This window comes from Bubalus bubalis, chromosome X (genome assembly GCF_019923935.1).
Source record: "Bubalus bubalis isolate 160015118507 breed Murrah chromosome X, NDDB_SH_1, whole genome shotgun sequence".
NCBI classification, from domain to species: domain Eukaryota; kingdom Metazoa; phylum Chordata; class Mammalia; order Artiodactyla; family Bovidae; genus Bubalus; species Bubalus bubalis.
Genome location: NC_059181.1, coordinates 29,285,180 through 29,298,263, shown reverse-complemented (window position 1 = coordinate 29,298,263; position 13,084 = coordinate 29,285,180). Strand labels below are relative to the sequence as shown.

The following is a 13,084-nucleotide window of genomic DNA, read 5'->3' as shown; positions in this document are numbered from 1 at the left end:
AGGAGAAAATAAGAGTGGCCTTATCTAGCCACCCCTACCCGTAGTCTCACAAGAATGAAAGCTGTGGCAAGGTCCTTGAGGATGACAGGTGGTTCCTCTCAGGGTCCCAAGTCAGGGTCCCAAATTTGACTCTCAGCCAAGCCCAAGACTCCCTCTCTGTTGACATGGGACCACCACCATCTGACCAAAACCCTAACTTTCCTGCTACTCCTTGGTCAGAGCTGAAGGGCCCCTTGGCCTGACAACTCTACCTGTGGCCTTCTAGCCTGACAGTAGGGAAGATTCTCTGTGGCCATCCTGGTATGTATGTTTAAACAGTTTTACCATCCTCACCCTGACTTGGAAATAACCTGGAAATATTCACAAACTGGAAATGTTCCCTGACTTGCCTTACAGCTTCTCCCCTCAGGCCCCCAATTCCGAGACCCCCAAGGAGGAAGTGGAGTTTGCCTCATCGGGCCACAACAGTCTGTGGTCTTCCGAGGCCAACAGTAGTGGAAGCAATATGTTCTGCCCTCATTGTTTTGAGATGGATGGTCTTTTCAGTCATCAGGGTCCTTACCTTCTGGTACAATCTGGAAATCATCCTTCTGCTGACCTGTGGTCTCTCTGTTTGATCAGGATGAGATTCCTTACCTCCATGTGATCGTCTGGAGGGAGAGAGTAGGACTCACCATGTCACCAGGCCTAAGTGGCACAGTCTAAGACCTAACGGGGACAGTGCCCTCCGAGGCCCCCTTCTTTCTGAGAGGGATCCTTCATTGTCAGTCAGTGCCATCGATTGAATACTATTAGGAACTGGGTACCCTACATCAGCTAAATGAGGCCTCCCCATTAGCCCAAGGACTTTAAGGCCCTGAAGCCATTCACCTTCAGAAAACAAGGGATAAACTTAGTCTGAAAGCCCTGCCTGTTCCCTCCCAGGGCCCATTACATTTGCAGGACTTTCTAAGAATTTATCTGTAATGGGGTAGTTGCCTGCCGCACTCCTCAGACAAGTGTGCCACTGTCATACCTGGGATTTCCACTCTCTGATGAACAGCCAGCCTATAAACCAAGGTCCTCATCTCCTTGACACCAACCAGGCAGAAGTCACGGGGCCCTTGAGCTGGCCAGCACTTACCTATGCCTCCCAGGGCTAACCGGAGAAGATGAGCTAAGTGTAGTCCTGTTGGCTGTGAGTTGAGGGGCTTCCATATCCACACCCTGGGTCTTCACTTTGACTCTTCACCTTTCCTGGGGCTCTATTCTCTGCTGATCTGAGGCTGAGGGCTCTGCTGATTCCCAAAATCCCTACCTTCCCGGGACCTGAGTTGAAAGTGTTAACCACAGCAGCCCGGATTGTTCTGGACTTCATATACTTGCCAATAAGGACAAGTATATCTTTACAGGTTCCTACTATGGAGCTGCATCTTTCCATCAGCCTCATTCAGGTTAATCACTGTCATTTCTGAGAGATTGATCCTCTCTGCTCTACCAACCTCAGAACTCTGCACCAAGACCAAGTTTCTTAGGTCTCTGAGAAGCCTGAAGAATAAGCGAGGCCATGCTTAGCCCAACAGTTCTGAGATCCCCTGTGACTGAGAGCAGCTGGGAGTGCTGTTCCAGTGACCAACCTCCATATTCTGGGGTGTTGCTCTCCTCAGTCCTCCTACATGGGGCCCTCATCTTGCTTTGTGTCTTGGATTAAAGGCTTCTGGGGAAATTCCACATCTCTGCAAACTCTTGAACTGTGTTTGCTCTGCAATGCTACGGAAAATGAAAGGGGCCCTGTCCCAGGAGTGATAGGAGATGGAGAAGCTACAGCCCAAGGCAGGAGTTCCAGGATAGGTGGTCATCCATCAGAGAAAAAAAGTACATAAATCTATCTCATCAGCCAGGTGAAGATTCTCATGTCATTTCTGTTCTGGTAGATTTACTTTCTACAGACAAGAGACTGTAAGCATGGTATGGAGAGCCCTTGGTCTTCAGAGCTTATCTAACATGGCCAATGCACATGCTAATACTGTCACCGAATAGTGTCTCTTTCATTTATCTATGAATAATGAATAAGGGATACGCATTTCTGGTTAAATATATTTGGTATTCTTACTGCTCTGGCTACACATTCTGATCCAGGAGCTTGAGCAAAAGGACATTCTTTTTTTATCACCTAGGACAAATTTTGAAGTACTGAGAAAAACACTGAAATAAAAGTTACAGGGTGGGGACTTTCCTGGTGGTCCAGTGGCTAACACCTCAGGCGCCCGATGCAGGGGGCCCAGGTTCTATCCCTGGTCAGGGAAGTAGACCCCATGTGCTGCAAATAACATCTAGCACAGCCAAATAAATAAGAAAAAGGACAAGTGAAAAGTGAAAGTGAAGTTGCTCAGTCGTGTCCGACTCTGTGACCCCATGGGCTATAGCCTATCAGGCTCCTCTGTCCATCAGATTTTCCAGGCAAGAGTACTGGAGTGGGTTGCCGTTTCCTTCTCCAGGGGATCTTCCCAACCCAGGGATCTAAATAGGGTCTCCTGCATTGCTGGCAGAGGCTTTTACCATCTGGACTTCCCTGGGCCATCAGGGAAGTCCAAAAGAGAGAATTACCATGTGAAAGTGAAAGTCACGTCCGACTCTTTGCGACCTCATGGACTGTACAGTCCATGGAGTCCATGGAATTCTCCAGGCCAGAATACTGGAGTGGGTAGCTTTTCCCTTCTCCAGGGGATCTTCCCAACCCAGGGATCGAACTCAGGTCTCCCGTGTTGCAGGAGGATTCTTTACCAGCTGAGCCACAAGGGAAATGAAATATCAAATGTTAAAAGTACTTGTTTAAAAGACAAGACAAGGGTATGTCTCAGGGTTGGGGGAGAAGAACAGTATGTACGCTAGAGTAGTTTAGGGCAGGAGTCTAGTCCTAGGTCTGTCATTTACCAGCCTTAAGTATTTTGGCACAAAACCAAACTCTAACTCTATGAGCCTTGGGCTCTCCCCTGTGAAGTGACTTTGATAAACCCTGCCTTGTCAGACTGGTGGAATATATGTATTTATCGAAAGCATCTGTCACAGAACCTGTCTCTATTGAGAAATTAGGGGCAATCGCAGTTATTACGATGATCTTCACCTCAGATGTTACATCAGCTGGGTTTCTTTTCTTTTTTTGCATCTATCAGATGTCAGAAACTATGCAGCGTTCTAACTGAAAGAAAAAAAAAAATGACCCAACCTCCCCAATCAGCCAAAATTCTGCTTAGCAATGAAACCAAAGTAATATATTCTCTCCACCCGCTCTTTACCCTGCTTCTTTTTTGTTCTTCTTGAAGTAGAGAGTCTCTCAGCCTCTTCCATAGAATGACAGCTTCCCTGGAAACTATAATTGAATGGGCAGAAACTGGGAGTTTCTTTGACTAAACATCGCGAGTACAGGCATGAAAGACTTCTTAAAAGCAGATGCTCAATTAATGTTTGTGTAAAAAAAGAGCCACAAATAAATCATTTGCTTTAATTTATATTCTCAAACATTCTTGAAAACCATAAGCAGATCCAAGCATATATCTTTTATATTTACAAAAAGGGAGACTAAACAGAGAGTAAAGCAAACCAAAACTTGAAGAACTTTTGGCTATCTCTCTATGTATCTATGTTCTGAGCTTCTATTAGTGTGGTGTCTTTCACATTTCTAAGGATATTCTTATCCTAAAGTGATGTTATTCTCATCCGGGATCGCAAAAGTGATATGAGCATTTCCAATATGCATTTCAAAAAACAAAATTGTTACTCATAAATGTGGCAAACAGCAAACTGTGTGTGACCCATTTTACTCAAATACTTGTATCATGAACCTAAATAAACTTTCTGTTGAAAAAAGAAAGAACTGAAAACTAGGGGGGGGAATCAACAGGAACACGGGTTGACAGGCCTTTCTGACCACAAAGTGAAGAACGGCCTTCAGACCACACTAGGGGCGAGATGAGTGGCTGGATACGGCCCCAGCGTGGGCACTGGCTGAGGCAGAAGGGCCAGCGCTGGCTGCAGTAGAAATGCCAGGCCTGGCTGAGGCAAGATACTGAGCCTGGGCTGCAGCAGAAGGGCCATCCCAGACCGAGGCAGACATGCCTGCAGTAACCCAGGCTGACATGCCAGCCATGCCTGAGGCAGAAGTGGCAGCCATGCCCGAGGCAGAAGTGGCAGCCATGCCCGAGGCAGAAGTGGCAGCCATGCCCGAGGCAGAAGTGGCAGCCATGCCCGAGGCAGAAGTGGCAGCCATGCCCGAGGCAGAAGTGGCAGCCATGCCCGAGGCAGAAGTGGCAGCCATGCACGAGGCAGAAGTGGCAGCCATGCCCAAGGCAGAAATGCCAACCCTGGCTGCAGCTCTGGCCCCGGTGCTCTCTACTTCCTGTCTGAAAGACTCCTCATATTGCGCCAGGAAGGCATCAGGGACCGTATCATTGACCTTGGCCAAAAACTCCATGACTTTATTCTTGTTGGTTTCTGTAAGCGCTTTAGGACCCCATAGGAACTCACAGCGAGGGGGATTGCTGCCGGGTACCTGGCGGTACTCCAGGTACTCTTCCCGCACCAGATCTTCTGTGATGAGCTTCCTGGTGTCTCCAAAGATGAAGTGCCTTCTTCCATCATAGATGCCCAGAATATTCAGGAACTTCCAGATGTGCTCCTCAGAGATACGGGGGCCATTCAGGTAGATGAAACTCAGCAGAGGCATCAGAAGACCATTCTTCGGCAGCCCCAAGTCACCTCTCATAGACTCACTGTCGCTGAAATCTAGGTTGCTCACCAGGGTATAGCACTGACTGTTGGGTCTAACTTCCTTCAGCACCAGGCCAAACACAACCTCCATGTGCTCAGAGGCCCTGCTGAGGATCTCTGGGAATTGCTTCATGTACCTTCCACTGATTGCCTTCAGCATTTCAGACTTCTTAATGAGCTCCCTCTTCTTATACTTACACAGCATGTGCTGCACCAACATCTGTGCCTTCTTGGTCAGAAGATCTGTGTGAGAGCTCGCAGCAGCAGCTGAAGCCTGGGAGGAATTTTCACCTCCCTGAACTTGGCCCTCGGCACCTACACCAGATCTCGAGCGTGCTGCGCCACCACCACCAGATCTCGAGCCTGCTGTGCCACCACCACCAGATCTCGAGCCTGCTGCGCCACCACCACCAGATCTCGAGCCTGCTGCGCCACCACCGCCAGATCTCGAGCCTGCTGCGCCACCACCACCAGATCTTTTGGGTATAGCACCTGCAGCAGCACTGGTGGTGCCTTGGGCTCCCTGAGGCCCCTTGGGGGTGCCAGCAGCAGACGAGCTTGACGGAGCGCTCTCTGAATCAGGAGGGGAGGAGGAGGTGGTCTCTTCTCCCCGAGATGTGGTGGCCTGATCATGAAGACCCTGGGTCTCAGACCGGGCCTGGTGACGTTTCTCACGAGCACGGACCTTACTCTTCTGCCCACGGGGCATGATGGCTGTGGTCAGGGACCGCAGGCAGGATTCTGGGCCAGTAGACAGGAGATTGGGGCACCTGGAAGATGGAGAATGAGGTGACATGAGCACCTTAAAACAGGGAGACTCTACCTTGGCCTAATCAAAGGCCACCTCTGCAGGTGTCCTTGAGGACACTGCCCTAGGAATCCACAAGCCTCCTGTTTTCCTGCTCACCTGTCCCCACAGAATCCCACAGAGGAAGAACAGAGGCCTTAGACTTTTCCTCTGCATCCTCTCAGCCCTGCTTTGGATTTACTGACGTGACAGCAGGTCCCGGCAGTGGGGTCCTCTCAGCTCATCTTTCGTATTACCATGTCAAGTCCTGGCGGAGCCTGGGCACCCTTCTCTCTGCTACTCTGATACAGACACTTTAGACCTCCACATGATCCAGAAGCAAGTGAAAGGATGCCTCAGTCCACCTCCCTCCAAGGGGATACCCAGTGCTGAGAGCTCAGTAGGGTTTTTTCCATCCCAAGTTCACTGGGATCATCATTCAAGGTCCTTACCTTGGCTCCTTAAAACATCGGGCACCATTCTCCATTTGCTGACTGGTGGCTGCACCTTCAGACTAGACATTTCCCCTCCCCTACACTTGCTATAAAGCAGTGAAGTAGATGCTCAACCTGACAGTCCTTCCCTGAGATTTTCTGGGCTGAAATCCAAGGGTTGGGATAAATGCATTGAGTACTCACTCAGGTTCCTCAACTGGGCTCCTGGCAGAGAAGCTCCACTTTCTCCTGACTTGATGCCTGTGTGATAGTAAAAGCCAATCACTCTGTGTCCCAACAGGAGGAAGTAAGATGACCTTACCTTACCAAACAGTCTTCTAAGAACAGTTGCTCTTACAGGCAGGTTGATGTCCCTGTGGTCCCACACAGATCCCAATTCAAGGCCTATAGTAGTTTTTTGCTTCTCTTTTCTTCTCTATGTCTTTTTAAAATTAAATGTATTTACTATTGATTGGAGGATGATCACTTTACAGTATTGTATTTGCTTCAGCCACACATCAGTATGAATGAACCATAGGTATAGCTTATGTCCCCTCCCTCTTGAAACTCCCTCACACCTCCCACCGCATCCCACTCCTCTAAGCTATTACAGAGCACTGGGTTTGAGCTCTCTGTGTCATATGACTAATTCCCACTGGTTATCTATTTTATATATGGTAATGCGTATGTTTTCAATGTTACTCTCTCAGTCTGTCCCTCCCTCTCTTTCCCCCACTGTGTCCACGAGTGTGTTCTCTATATCTGCATCTCCACTGCTGCCCTGCAAATAGGTTCATCAGTACCACCTTTCTGAAATCCATGTATATGTGTTAATATACAATATTGGCTTTCCTCTTTCTGACTTAATTCACTCTGCATAAAAAATTAGGACTAAAATTACCACATCAGCCAACAATCCCATTACTGTGCATATATCGAGGAAACAGTAACTTACAAAACACTTGTACTCCAATGTTCGTTGCAGCACTCTTTACAATAGCCAGTACATAGAAGCAACCAAGGCCTACATTTGACTTATGACAGGGTTTAAAATTTCTCAATCTGCTGACCACACACCTCGGACCAGGGTGGAGTGGTCTGAGGGGAGTTGCTTTTCCCCTTTGGCCTGCAGTGGGAACCGCCATGTATTCTTGAGGTCTCAAAGGGATGATGACAAGGAGGATGTGGTCTGAATGATGTGGTGAGGAATATCCCCACAGCCCCTGAGGTTCTCACCATCCCACAAGGGAACCTGAAACTCTCCCTTCCCAACCTGAGGCTCCCCGCTTTAACCTGGTCTCTCACTTCCCTGAGATGATCTGGGAAATGTCATGTCAAAACGCCCGATTCTCCCAGTCCTCAAAATAGGACTGGCGCTTTCTGTGACTCTATTTCTTATGGGAGGAGCCCCCATCCTCACTCAGCGTCACAGCCATTAATATTGTTGGGGACTAGGTCCCTTTGTTGAACTGGGTTTATTCCATTACAACAGGGCTCTCACTTCCCCAAAACCACCTCCAGTGGACACCAGGGGGCACCACAGTTGGCCAGCTCTACCCGGGGTATCCTAGAGCCCAGTACAGGGGGGCCGCTCAGTGTGGCCCCCTTGGCGGGGTCGAAGTCCGCTCATCAGCCCTCAGGGCCCTCCTCTAAGTCCTAGAGCTCCTCCAGGGGTAGAAACCGGGCCTACCACCACAGACCAACGCCTTAGCCTGAGACACTCTAGACCACATTCAGCCGATAGCTCTGAGGGACCTGTAAGAGCCATATCACAGGGGTGGGATGTGGATGGGTCACTTTTATTACTGGGAGGGTTGGGAAAGTCCCTTCAGCTCCATTCAGGTCCTCACCTTGGTTCTGGACGAGTCCTGGATAGTAAGTCTCCGCCAAACGGTCACCGCAGTTACTAGTCAATCCGCAGGCTTTCAAAGCGGAAGTGGAGGGGAGCTGCGTAAGGTCCTACGTGGGGTCTCTCAGGGATAACGGCAGGGACAGCGTGCTACGGGAACCCCAGTAGCTCAATATTCATCCGTCCTTGGGTCCTCCGCAGGCTTTCAAAGCGGAAGTGGAGGGGAGCTGCGTAAGGTCCTACGTGGGGTCTCTCAGGGATAACGGCAGGGACAGCGTGCTACGGGAACCCCAGTAGCTCAATATTCATCCGTCCTTGGGTCCTCCTTGTGCAGTGTATCAAAGCCCAGGATGCCCCCTCCTATGAACCCGAGTCTTCCAGCTCCCAAACAAAGCCCTTGCCTTCCCAAGTGCCTAGAGGTGGGAGGCCAGCTCTGCTCTGAGCATCTCTGCTTGTCAGGTGGGTTGCCACTCTGTGAGCCTCCTTCGTTGGGGGAGAGATCCTCTCACTAGCACTGATGGTCTTCACCTTATGTCCGGTTATGTTCAAGACATCCCCATCTGCAGATCTGGGTTCTGATCTGGCTAGAGGAGACTCAGCCCTCCCTAAGATCACACAGGTTGAATGAGCGGACCACTCAGAAGTAGCTCCTGTGGGCTTCTCAGGGATAAGAATTTACAGAATTCTGTTTGGCTCCCTCTGCAGGGGTCCCCGCTAACACTCAGCATGGCATGTGAGGTGCTCCTTGGATTCAGGTCCCTCGCTCTGTGAAACTGCAGCTGATTGTATTAGACAGAGGTCTCACCTCGCTAAGACTTTCTAGACTGAAATCAACTGGACATCTGTGCCCAGAGCTTCCTGGGGACCACAGCATCAGTGATTTTCCAGGGCCTCCTTTTATAGGGTGTGCTACTGTGAGTCCACTTTCAGGTCCTCACATTGACACATGACGAATCCTGTAACTCCACTCTCTGTTTTATGAAGCTTCTTGTCTTACATCAAGGTCCTAGTCTCCTGAGAATTCCAAGTTGGAAGTCAGGATGATCCTCATGTGATCCTAGTCCATCAGGGCCTCTGAGAATAGACTGTGGGAATGCAACTTGAGTCCTTCCGATTCCTTTTGCTTAGCATCCTCTCTACATCTACCACAGCCTGGGACTGCTCCTTCTACTGAGCTAAGATTCCTCTTCTTAGTCTTTGGGTGACCACTATATTCAGGGGTGATTGTCCCTCAGTCCTCCTTCATGGAGGTTCCCATATCAGCTTCTGTCCCTCGATTAAAGGCTTCCTGGGGAATGCATATTCCTACAAATAGTGAGCAGTTACCCTCTAGCAAATCTTGGAGTAAACGGGTCTCAGTCCCAAAAGTGATGTAAGATGAGGAAAATGCAGCAGAAATTAAGGAACTCAGGACAGATGTCACGATGTCAAAGAGATAGCGGTGATATATTCCTGCTCTTCAGCCAGATTTAGGGTGTCTGCTTAATCGCTCAGTCATGTCCCTCTCTTTGTGACCCCATGTACTGTAGCTCGCCAGGCTCCTCTGTCCATGCAGAATCTCCAGGCAAGAATACTGAAGTGTGTTACATGCCCTCCACCAGGGATTGTGCCCAACCCAGAGATCGAACCCAGGTCTCCTGCATAGGCAGGCGCATTCTGTACCATCTGAGTCACCAAATTTAGGGTAGTTCTAAAATATTTACTCTCGGCACCTCCCTGTTGGTCCAGTGGTTATGCACTCCCAATGCAGGGGTCCTAGGTTTGATCCCTCGTCAGGTAACTTGATCCCACATGCCACAACTAAAAATCTCACATCCAACAACTAAGAGTTCTCGTGCCACAACTAAAATCTCACATTCCACAACTAAAGAGCCTGCATGTGGCAACAAATATTCCAAGTGTCACAACTAAGACCCAGAGCAGTCAAAAAATAAATAGAAGTAACTATTTTTAATTAAAACAATAAAATGTTTACTTTCTACATAGAAGGATAGCGCCAGATAATCTTGTAAGCCCTCGATCACTTGAGGGTGTCTGAATTTGCACATGCAGGTGATCATTTGCTAACTGAGCACTATCTTCTTCTCTCCTTTATTCACACCTCTTAATTATTATGGTGTTTGTATTGTCTTGGCTATGTATTCCATCCCAGTGTTTTCATCACAGAGTCCTTTCTGTCACTCAAGATACATCTTGGAGTGCTAGAAGACAGTGAATTAACTGACTCATGAGCACCTCAGGCCGGGACAAGTGGAACGGTACATGCTCTGGACCAATTCAGAAAAGCGCTCTAGTCCCAGCTCTGCCTCTTATCAGTTGTGAGGACTTGGGTCCATCCCCAAAATCGGGGAGCCTCAGGTGAAGTGGCTTTTGTAGGGCTAGTGGCATGTAGCTAAAGCACCTGGACCACACTGAGACTTTACACAATATCTGTTTTTACTATAAGTATGATTAGTTTCATCCTGGAGGATACCACCGACCCTGAGGAATCTTTTAAATCCAGGAGATGTCAGAGAATCTGTGGCATTCTCGCACATGGAACACCAAATCAGTCCAAAATGCTGTTTAGAAAGAATCTTTCATTTCCACTACAAGATCGTATTTTGAGTATGGGGGTACGTTTTTAACTGAATGGAATTTGAAGAATCTAAATTTGATTCTGAGACTAATTCTGTCTTCCTTCCCGGCTGCTCTTTCATCTGAACAACTCCTAGAGATTTCCTTAGTGGTCCAGGGGTTAGAACTCTGCACTCCCAATGCAGGAGGCCTGGGTTCCACTGCTGATAAGGGAACTAGGTCCCACATGCCACAGCTTCGCCACAACTAACAGTTCACATGCCACAACTAAACATCCTATATGCCACAACTGAAACATTCCTCATGCTGCAACTAAAGAACTCTCAGGCTGCAAGGAAGATGAAGGATCCTGTGTGCCAAAGATAAGACCAAGCATAGCCAAATAAATAAGTAACCAATAAAATAAGCCCCCTATCAATTTCATCATCACCTAAAATAGACTCACCTCACAGACTTTGGTAGAATTATCAACAGTAGCCAAAAACTGCTGAATGGAATGCCCTTTCAATAAAATGAGCTCTGTTTCCATGAGTCACAGCAACAGTGTCAGCCCACTAGCTTCTGAGTTTTCGGTTTCATTCTACTACTACTTTTATTTCACAGAACCTCCTTGGAGATCATGTGCATGAAACATCTAGGTTGTGCACTGTGTTCATGGGTACTGGGACAGGAGCACAGGGCACATTCCATCCCCACCCCAGGGGGGATTTCTCTCTGGTCTACTCGTGTTGCTGTTTAGTCCCTCGGTCATGTATGACCCTTTTCTACCCCATGGACTGAACAGATTGCTCTGTCCATGGGATTCTCCAGGCAAAAATACTGCATTGGGTAGCCATTTCCTCCTCCAGGGGCAGCTTCCTGACCCAGGGATTGAACCCATGTCTCCTGCATTGGTGGGCGGGTTCTTTACCACTGAGCCACCTGGGAAGCCCCATAATTCCAAAGCAATTGTTCAGGGTAGTTTTCCATTCCAGGCTTAAGTCTCTCAACTTTGAGACCCGCCATCTGAGGGTCTGACCCCTATTCAGTGTTTCCACAGCCTCCCTGGTGGGCTCGCCCTGTAGCCTAACTTAAAACTACCTTCCGCTGCCAGACTTTTATTGTCCTAAAGTCTCCAAGTGCCTTGCCTCAGTGTATTTACACTAGACTCCTCATGAGGAAGCCCTCAATCCCCTCACCTCCTTACACCTCATTTTTATTAGGCCCCTAGATCTCAGTTCACCAGCTACTTTATATGAATGCTGCTCTTAGACTCTAGAATTCTATAAGAAGGGGTTGAGTTTATTTTTCTTAGCATCCCCAAAACCACCCAGAAGCCTTCCAAAGAGCAGATGCTAAATTGATATTTGAACAATTACAGTGCAAGTGTGCAAGAAAGCAATTTACTGGGATTTCACTTCTCCCACAGTCTTAAATAAGCGAAGCCAATCCAGGTAAATAAACTTCAATTTTACAAAGAAAGACTAAAGCAAATAAAACAAACGAAGAAGTGAATACTTCTTAAAATTTTTTTCTGTATCTGATAATCACACAGACTTCACTGTGGAAAAATTTCCATATTCACAAAAAAATCCATATTGCAATATCATGTTATCTTGTTCCGAATGACAAGAAATGATTCAAGGATTTCAGTCTGTGCTATGTAATACAAAAATCCTTAGTTTTCAACTGGATAATCTGCAGTACATGTCAAAGCCGTGCCATTAGTATACTTGGACTCTGAAGCTAAACACGTTTAATTAAAAGGAACAATACTTAAAAACAGAAACAAGAAAAACCTCCAATTTGTGCATATTGTATAGGAACACAAATAAATATGTTATATGCTGAATTTCCATGAGCCCCACCATGGCCCTCCTCTTGTGGGAAGATTGCCTGCTTTCTTGAAAAGCAATGTGAAGTATCTGCTCAGACTTCACTAGGGGTGGGAGGAAATTTGGACATGCTCCAGAAAGTGCACTGGCCCTGGCACCATAGGAGCCCTGGCTGCAGCTCTGGCTCTGGCTCTCTCTTCTTCAGCTCTCAAAGCCTCCTCATACCAGAATGGGAAGGCACTGGACTTGGTATCATCGACATTAGCCCCAAACTCCCACATTCGTTTATATATCTCTATCTATCATGGAAGCACTCCATATTAGTTTACAAAATTGTACTCATTCCTTTTTATAGCTTCGTAGTACTCTACTCTGTGGATATATCATGTTCCCTCAATTAACATGTGCCTGGACATTTATGTATTTTCATATGGTTGTGGATGTCTCTTCAGAGTTAATTTCTGAAAACACTGAATTACTGGCTCAAATGTAAAAGCACATTTAATTTTCTGACATTACCGAATTGTATTTACGCTCTAATCTCATTCTTCGATATGTAGCTCTCAAAGAATGAGATCAGTATATTCTCTAACACTATATACAAAAGTAAACTGAAAAGGGATTAAAGACCTAGCTATAAGAGTGGAAACCATAAAACTCTTAGAAGATAATATGAGCAGAACACTCTTTGACACAAATCATAACAATATTTTTTTGGATCTGTCTCTGAAAGCTAGGGAAATAAAAGCAAAAGTAAATAAATGTGTTGTAATTACAGTTAAAAGCTTTTGCACAGCAAAGGAAACCATCAACAAAATGAAAAGCCAACCTATTATATAGGATAAAATATTTGCCAATGATGTAAGCAATAAGGGGT

At 47.2% G+C, this 13,084-nt stretch overlaps 2 protein-coding genes across 8 annotated transcripts in view; both read right to left on the bottom strand.

Moving 5' to 3' along the window:
• Window positions 1–13,084, bottom strand: part of LOC123331936 (melanoma-associated antigen B2-like) — a 175,316-nt gene that overhangs the window by 90,689 nt on the left and 71,543 nt on the right. The gene's annotated exons all lie outside the window — the stretch shown is intronic.
• The window catches only part of LOC112582139 (melanoma-associated antigen B2), a 119,099-nt gene continuing 109,489 nt past the window's right edge, over window positions 3,475–13,084 (bottom strand). For 2 of the 7 annotated variants that reach the window (XM_045164574.1, XM_045164573.1), the window contains exons 2-3: window positions 5,218–5,516; window positions 3,475–5,097 (exon numbers count right to left, since the gene is read on the bottom strand). In XM_045164574.1, the coding sequence (XP_045020509.1) occupies window positions 3,938–5,097; window positions 5,218–5,455 (1,398 nt within the window). In that variant the 5' untranslated portion in view covers window positions 5,456–5,516 and the 3' untranslated portion in view covers window positions 3,475–3,937. Of the gene's footprint in view, window positions 5,098–5,181; window positions 5,517–5,985; window positions 6,036–6,171; window positions 6,229–7,817; window positions 8,891–13,084 lie in introns of those variants that run through there. The other 5 variants (XM_045164572.1, XM_045164568.1, XM_045164570.1 and 2 more) reach the window with 5 other exon arrangements.